The sequence below is a fragment of the Vicia villosa genome, unplaced genomic scaffold (genome assembly GCF_029867415.1).
Source record: "Vicia villosa cultivar HV-30 ecotype Madison, WI unplaced genomic scaffold, Vvil1.0 ctg.000074F_1_1, whole genome shotgun sequence".
Taxonomy (NCBI): domain Eukaryota; kingdom Viridiplantae; phylum Streptophyta; class Magnoliopsida; order Fabales; family Fabaceae; genus Vicia; species Vicia villosa.
This window is the reverse complement of record NW_026704998.1, coordinates 658,532-667,826: the sequence shown is the minus strand read 5'-3', so window position 1 is coordinate 667,826 and position 9,295 is coordinate 658,532. Positions and strand designations below refer to the sequence as shown.

The window sequence follows — 9,295 nt, the reverse complement described above, 5'->3', positions numbered from 1 at the left end:
AATTACCAGCAATCTTAACATATTCTAATTGTTATTCTACAGCAACCAAATTTAATACTGACACTACAAACATACTTTGAGCAAAACTTTCCACCTATGTTGTAACATGGCAAAAATCATATGGTTAATATTGAGAGTAACTAAGCTTAAGTATTTTTCTGACATTTATCTAGAAAAAAAAGGAGGGGGTTAATATTGAATAGGAAAAGGAAGTGTTATTTGTAATTACAGCATATTTTTATGTGTTAAGATTGCTTATTGATGACAGGGAGGAATATTACTTGGGCCATCAGCACTTGGACGAAATAAAAGCTATTTGCATGCGGTTTTTCCACCGAAGAGTCTTCCAGTATTTTGGCCGAGTTGAAACCAGGGCCGGCCAACACATGTTGAGGCCTAAGGCAAATCTTAAAATAAAATATTTATAAAATATTTGAATAAAATTATTATATTTCTATTTAAATTTTTTTATAGTTTATTTAACATCTTTTTATTCATAATAAAATATTTGAATAAAATTTGAAATATAATAGATTCTAAAGATTCAACTACTTTCACTTATTTTTACTTTCTTTTATTTTTGTAGTGTTTTAAACATTTCAATTCAAAATTTTAAGATGAGATTTTACTTTAAAAAAAAAGCAATAAATATATCACAGCAGACAAAAATAAAAAAAAAAGTATAAACTAAGATTAAATGAAAAATATTAAAATTATAAAACTTAATTTTGAATATATTATTCTACATACCAATATATTTTAAATACTAGATGTATTGTTTTGCCAAAATAAAATTGTTGACTAAAAATTTGTTAAATAAAAAGTGGAAAATAATATTTTTGAAAATGTAACTAGTTACTTAAAACAAAATAAAATACTAACTACATAACAATATTATACAAGATTAAAATTTACAAAGATAAACAAATAAAATAAATTATTTGTTAACCACTAGTGACTATAAAACTAAGTTATAACTCAATTAAACAAATGTACAAGAGCGAGCACAGTGACAACCACACAACAATAAATATAATAGAACCTCAAAACTGTGCCCACCTAAAATTTAATGATATATATACATAGTACTAATTTTTTAAAGTAAGTACCAATAGTTAATATTTTTACATATAAAAATGGAGGCTGGTTAAAATTAGAGGTCTTAGGCAACTGCCTTTGTTGCCTTCCCCAAAGACCGGGCCTGGTTGAAACTTCTAACCACTAGTGTCAGTAGAATGGCTATGTCGGCTGCAGCAATTAGTGTCGGCAGAGTGGTGTTGGTAATGGTGATAGAGACATGGAGGTAATAGTGAAGATGAAATGCATTAATCAAGTAATGGAGAGAAAGGCAAGAGGAGTTGCATGTATGTTGTATGATTTTAGAGTCCCACATCCAAAAAAAAGTCGTCAAATTCAAGTGTTTATAAATCTCTTTAGTTCACACAAGAGGAGGGCTGAATTGTGTTGTTTGGAAAAACATGGTTTAAAAACTTCTGGCAATTTTAATAATAGTTTCAAAACATTTTTAAAAGTTGAAACATAGAAAATTAAAGAGCCCCTTTATACAAGGAAATAGTGGTTGACCTTTAACCAAAATATTACAAAACAATAGATATAGATGTTTGTGTGTTTTCTCCAAAATACTGTTGAGAGTGAAGTGGTCAAGCTTCCTTCTCAACTGCAGATTGAAGCGGATAGTTTCATTTCCACGAACACGGGCCTTATAGTGGTTAGTCTTCAAATTCAATGACTTAGAACCATATGTTTTCAAAGAAGATACAACCTATAATTTTTTATATTTCTTTGAAAGCTTAAACTTTCTAAAACATAGTTTAAGGCCATTGTTTTACTTGGTATGTTTGAAAGATAGAAATCATTATCCTAGGTAGTTTTTTTATTTACTTTCTAAAAAAAATTACCAACTCTAAAATATGATTTTTTTAGTTAATAAACATCAAACGAAAAACTCGAAATCAGTTAGTTCTAATGAAACAAAACCTTTATTACTCTGAATATACCATATGCTTGCATCATATTATGTTATTAGCTACGTTGTTGGGAACTATTTTATATTGATTTTTTTTTCAATTATTAGACTAAATTATTTTCTATCATTTAAAGCTTTTTTTCAAATTGTTTTTTCCATTTTTGTTTAATGTGTATAATCTAAAGCCTTGAGGACCTCTCCAAACCAAACAAAAAAATCAAAATGCATTAACATTTTAAGGATAGACAACAATCAATATCTGATTCTAATTGTAATTTGAAGACTACGCACCCGTAACAATACAAATCTTCATTCTAGTATTATGCGTCATGCGGTGGATGCTAATAATTTTGAACTTAAGTTGTTTTTGTTGTCCATGGTACAATAAAACTAGTTTTCTAGTTCTCCGACAGATGACGTGAATTTATATCTTTTCATCATTATAAAATATTGTACTGTGCACTCTAAAAACGAACGAAGTGACCAAGGATATAATGGGGAAGCGAGCGTAGCTCCAATGAGAATGCTCCTAAAAAAGGAGGCAAATATGTGGTGGATGCCTTATACTAGAGCTATCAAAAGGGCCGAAGCCCATGGGCCGGCCCATCTGGTCCGAAAAATTTTAGGGCCTGGGCCTCATTTTTCGAGCCTATTTACATCCGGGCCTTTTTTAGCCCGGCCCTAAAAAGCCCTAAAAATATGGGCCGGCCCGTATGGGCCATGGGTAGCCCACCGGCCCGAAAAAATTTAATATTTTTAATATAATTAAAATTTATCCTTTCCTAATTATAATTATTATAAAAATTTATAACATTTTCTTGTTATAATTATCATAAAATTATAATTGTCATGAATATTTATAACTTAAAATTTGTTGGAACAAGTTATTTAATTATTTGTGCTATATTATATAATTTGTGATGTATTTTGGATAGTTTAAATTAAATTAATGTGTTGTTTTACATTTTCATTATTAACTTATATGGATTATTTAGAAATTATAATTTTGGATATAAAATTTAATATATATATATATATATATATATATATATATATATATATATATATATATATATATATATATATATATATATAAAAAATGTATTCTTGCATGCAATTATATGGTTACTTACAAAAATAAGGAGAAAATTTTAATTTTTTATAGAAATGGGCCCGTTTAGGGCCGAAGCCCATTTAGGGCCGGGTAGCCCACAGCCCAGACAGGGCCGGGCCTGGGTAGTAAAATTAGAGCCCATTTAAAAATGAGTTTTTTGAGCCCGACCCTAAAAAGCCCGAAGCCCATATAGGCCGGTCCATATGGGCCGGGTAGCCCATATTGACACCTCTACCTTATACCACCTTAATGATACAGTGGAAGAATTATTCCAAATAATTGAAAAAATGAGTGTAACCATTGTAACCCCTATTGCATTTACATATGAGACTTTTAGGGTCTTTAGCCATATTGGTACTGCTTTTTAGTTAATTTTTGAAGTTGTATGTCACTGCTACATCAAGGGAAGATCTTTATGTGGTTTTGTTGCTTGCTTTACTTTGTTTTTAGTCTTATATTTAACTCTCCTCTTCAATTGCGCATACTTCAAAGTGTTTCCGTTTGAGTATGAATATTATGCTTTAAGTCAGTCAGTTCAGTTTTGCTGAACAAGAACCATAATGGAGATTGATTCAAGTCATGTCAAAAGTATAATCTAAAAATACCATTAAAAAGTTGAGTTTTTGCGAGTTTGGAAGTGTGATTTGAGACAACCTATATCCCATTAGTAAAATTCTAATTAAAATCTAGAAACTTTTACAAAAGTACCGAAAATTTGAAACTTTTAAATGACAATACATATTATTATATCATAACTTAAGGTCAAGGGAGAATATTATGATCCACCGTAGCTAAGTGGATTCTCCATTTATACCGCGAGATGAGTAAGTCATGGTAAGTGGGATATGTATCCCCAATCTTACCAAGTTGAATATCTATCCAAATTTTATGGTTACCACATTGCCACGAACTTAAAACTAACATGTGAAGGTAGATTCTAAAAATATTCTCACATTCAAGAATTGAACACCTATGTTCATATTATGTTCAGAACAAATTCATAATACTATATAATCATAATTATTCTTAGAATCTCAGTTATGCTTTTCTTAACATCTCAATCAAGCTATTCTTGGAATTCTAGACAAGTTATTCTTAGAATTTCAGTAAGTATAGATAAATCATGATAGGAGACTTAAGTATGATTGTATTAAAAAGAATTTGAAGTTTCTATCAGAAAAACCACTGAAAAATTAGTTTTCACTTTACATTGCTTATTATTTTTAATCAAGAATGAGATTTTAGATTCAACTAGACGAATCAACCGAATAATCGAAGATAGAAGATTAATTATGCATTAAATTTTAAAAATGAGACTATTAATCATGTAACTCTTCTAGTATATTTTATTACTTTTATTTATTTTACTTTCCTTCTAAAATGACGTCAAAATTTTCGAAAATTTGAGTTGAAGAATTGATATTAATCTAATTTTCTAATTTATCGAAGTAATAAAATATTCTCTTATGATATTTAAAATAATTTTTTTATTAAATAGTATTAAAAAGGGAATTCCTACTCCAAACTATTCTCATGTGTAAAATCTTTTTATTTCGTAATTTATCATTCAAACCAACTTTAAACAAACCTCCCTAATTTCATCCCTTTATTACTTATGCAATTTTTGGTTCATTTATCAAACATAAACAATTAATAATAATACTCTAATTTCACTAAGTTAGAGCTGCATTTAGGAGTATGTTCCAAGTATCTGGTAGTCCTGGTAGGCACCAATGACTGCAGTCATTACTATGACTCTCAGTATTGACAGAAGGGTGTGCATCTTTTCTTAACTGTGAGAGAAGTGTTATATCAAGCAGATAAACCTGCTTCTTCATGTTCTTCAACACTTTGTTCACTACATCAGTTGCAGGAGGTAGAGGCGTAGGATATTTTGGCCCGAGTATCGGTTCAACTTCTCCGTTACATGTATTATTCGGTTCATTCCAATCCTTGCCTCTAGATTCAAGAAGAAACGAGAATCATTAAATTTGTTTCGGAGAATCTTATAAAATATAAGAATGTAAGAGTTACGTACAGATAATGAGTAGGCGAAATTCCTTGGAAAAAAAGTTTAGTTTTGGTAGGATCAACATTCGCATCAACCCAGTTAGCCCAAGTGGTTAATCCTTTATAAAATGCATCCAACCGATCCATGTTCCTCACTAGTTTGGAACCATCTCTAATGTAATCCCATCTGAATGTAACAAACATCAACAACCATTAAGCTTGAGTAAAAAAAAAACAAAAATGAAATAGAAGAATCCTGTTGTAGACTGAAACAATACTTTTGTGATTTTCCAGTGTGGATCCACCAATGCCATGAGTTGAAGATCAACATGTCCATGCCAATCCATGCATCACCAGCTTTTATGGAATTCAGCGTAAGCACTTGCCCAACATTTTCCTTGATAATGTCCACCAAATATGGTGTGCGGTAAAGATGTAAGGTCACTCCATAGTCCTACACAATATCACCAGGTGTTCCTTTTAAATATTTAATTAAAATTATTTTGATTTTTCTAACCTAAAAAATCTTTTTTTAATGTTTGCTTTAGGCCAAACAATTTATTAAGCCAGTTACTAAACCAATTGTTGCTTGTTGGTATATAGTACAATATGAAACACAAGATAATAAAATAAAAAACTATTACCTTAAAGATCACAGTTGATAATGGATCTTTCTTTGAAAAGGTTGTAGCAACATTTGGTACAGATGCATGAATCATACAGGATAACGATTCCCACATGTTTAGACTCAATGAATCACCTACAAACATTATCTTCTTACCCCTCCATTTGTTCAAGAAATCCTTTCCATCGAACCTACACAACACAAAAACATGTTCACTAGAAAACATATCGGATTTATCATGCTGGTGATTTGTTACATATTTATTTTTAAATATTCATAATTATTAATAATTTTATAATAACAATTATATATTATTATAGTAACAATGAAACCTTATCGAATGATGTAAGTTGTGAATGAACTTCCTCGTACAAACGCACAGATCTTACATGACAGAAGATTTTAATAAATATGAACACTACACTATATACACTACCTTGGTAAGGAACATGAATCTGGCTTCCAAGAATATTTAAGATACTCAGTGTCTTTTCTTCCAAACTTTTTACAATCAAATTGAGATTCTAGAAAGGGACAGGTTGAAGAGTCATAGAGTAGAGGTTTTGAAGAATTATCAATCACCCAACTTCCAGAGAACAAATTACAACTATTTAGTTGTTTTGCTCTTACTTGGTGCATGGACATAAGAAGAGCTAGACCAAACAGAGAAAGAAAAAACAAGTTATGAACATTGGAACCCATGCTATATTAGTTAATAATAATAAGTTAATATTAGTATGTGCTAGTTGCTCATATATATAGACAACAAAAAAAAAGTTGTTCATATATATAAAAGATGGAAAAAACCAAGGAATTTGTAGTAAAAAAAAAGTCAAAGATTAATATTTATATTATAAAGATATATATAGTAAAGTAACTGGTTTCATGTGAGGTTTAATATATAATATATCTAAATTTAAAATTTTTAAATGACTGATTGTTTTTCTTAACTAAATTAAAATACTCATTGTTTTGACTATATCTTTTTTATGAGTACTTGTTTTGACTATATTTTATGAATAAAAAATCTCCCTTTTTCATTGACCATTTTTTTTGGGTAAAGTGTAATTTATATGTCTTATTTTTAAAATTTATAAAAATATTAATATGATAATTTATTACATGTTATAAATAATATGTTAAATAAACAAATTTTAAAGTGAAAAATTGTGTAACGAAGTTATAAAATTGTTTGAATATATTTATAATTAAAAAAATTATTTGTTATAATTGAAATAAAATAAAGATACAAAAACTGTAATTATGTGCGTGTGTGGCCTAGTAGTGACAGTTTAAGAATTAATTTTTCCAAAAAATTTGACACTTGTTCTCAGAAATGTCTTAAAGAACAAATTAATATTTTCTTAGGAATTTAATACTCAAGAAAATATTAAATTTTAATTATTAAAAAAACTTTCCTGCAATTTAGTTCTCGAAATATTTTAAGATTAAAAAAGTTTATATTTTTATATTTATTTATAAAATTTTCAGAATTTTAATTGAAAAACGCATAATATTTAATTTGCTATTTTTTATTGAAAACGAAAAGTTTGAAAATTTATAAAATCAAATATTTTGATTGAAACTTTGTTCATTAAAAATATTTAATTAAAATAATCAATTTAATGATATGTTCCTCAAATTATTTTGAAAATAATGTTTTTGAAACTAATGGATAAAATATTTAACAATATAAGTTTTTTCCTGATAAGTTTTAAAAAATCAATAAATTTGGAAACCATAAATATTATGATAAAATTAAATTAAGATAAATAACGTTAAGTATATACTAGAAAAATTAGAAATTACATGAAAAAAATTTATTCCAAAATATCATTTCCTTGCACATTTCCTTCTTATTTTATTTAAAATTTCCGAATGTTTTTCATAAATATTCTTAAGAAAATTTTTAATTCAAATTTGAAAATCTCATTTGCTTACGATCTCTTATTTTAAAATTTCTATTCCAAAAGATTATATTCTTTTCAAAATACTATTAATTTTAAATAAACATACAAATTTTTAAAAGATAATAAAAGTTATGTTTTCTAAATGAGTATAAAATGTTCAATAAAGTTACAAATAGAATAAAAAAAGATTAAGTATGTTTTGCCCTTATAAATATCTCAAATTTCATTTTTAATCCCTCTTAAAAATGACATATTTTAGTTTCTATAAAAAATTTATGCATGCAGTTTTATTCTCTGTTATTTTTTAAAATTTTGAAAACAGTTTAGTTACCCTTAAAATTTTTATATTTTGAATTATTGTTTTCATACGTGTTTAGAATATTATAAAATATTTCTTTACTAAATTATAGAATTTTTTAAATTGAGAATAACTAAATATGAATTTTTTAAATTTCAAAAGATAATGATAAAAGTAATGCAAATTTTCACTGGGAAATCAAATTTTGAGTTTTTTTTTTTAAGAATTTTTTTATAACGTTCTAAATATGTCTGTAAAATAATCATTCAAAATTACATATTGATTTAACACTGAGGACTAAAACTACGTGCATAATAATTTTATGAGGACCAAAATATGTCTTTTTTAATAGGGACTAAAAATAAAATTTGAGATATTTATAAGGACCAAAAACATATTTAACCTTAAAAAAAATATAAAAAAAAATCAAATATATTATTGAAATAATTCATATGTATAATAAAAAAAATTATAATTCAAGATGAAAGAATAAATTTATTCAAATTCAAATATTATTTCATATCAACAACACATTCAAAAAAATCATCAACTTGCACGCATCCTAGGTTATGATTATAATCACCAACTTCTTTGAAGAAAAAAACAGGCATGTTCTAGAGACGATGCTTAGATGCTTATCGGGTATGTCTAGCAAAAATTATGTTACCTTTTGTTGAACTTTTTTGTTGTTTTGATTTTTTTTTTCATCAATTTCTTTTTCTCACACGTTATGATATATGTAATTATTTAGAGTTGAAATTTCTCCAAATTTGAATTTCTGAGTATAAGTTGGTGTAAAATAAGTTATGTGAATCAAAGTTAAAAGATTTAGATTTTTTTATCTTACTGTTGAATTTCTTCCTTATGTCTTTTGTGGTATATTAGAGTTTGATTTTTTCTGATTAAGATTTTTGAGTATGTGTTTGGTTCAAAAGAGTTGAATATAATCGACAAGTTTTATAGTAAGGATGTTCATTTAGTGCAATATGTTAAAATAAAATAAAATTAGGTGACTTGTATTTTATATATGATTGGATTGTTTAGTATGACATGTGTAATAATACTCCCTCCGTCCTCCGTCCCACAATGAGTGATCCAGCACACCATTTCACACAAATTAAAAAAAGTGTAAAAAAGTAAGAGAGATAATATTATTTTTACTATAGTACCCTTATCATGTATTGAAAATGGTGAACTTTTTATTAATTAGAGGGTAAAATTGGAAAAAGTGTATTGGAAATTGAAATGGGTCATTCATTTTGGGACATCGTATTATTCTAAATGGGTCACTCATTGTGGGACGGAGGGAGTATAGAATTGGAATGTCTTTAAGTCGAATAAGGTACAATAA

General features: G+C 27.3%; 1 protein-coding gene across 1 annotated transcript; it reads right to left on the bottom strand.

Moving 5' to 3' along the window:
- Window positions 1-4,679: 4,679 nt before the first annotated feature.
- Window positions 4,680-6,438, bottom strand: LOC131623619 (protein trichome birefringence-like 38). The gene is made up of 5 exons (XM_058894630.1): window positions 6,173-6,438; window positions 5,756-5,927; window positions 5,390-5,565; window positions 5,140-5,298; window positions 4,680-5,060 (listed from the first exon to the last, which is right to left on the bottom strand). Exons 1-5 carry the CDS (start codon window positions 6,436-6,438, stop codon window positions 4,775-4,777), a joined length of 1,059 nt encoding a protein of 352 aa, XP_058750613.1. The 3' UTR covers window positions 4,680-4,774.
- Window positions 6,439-9,295: the final 2,857 nt, after the last annotated feature.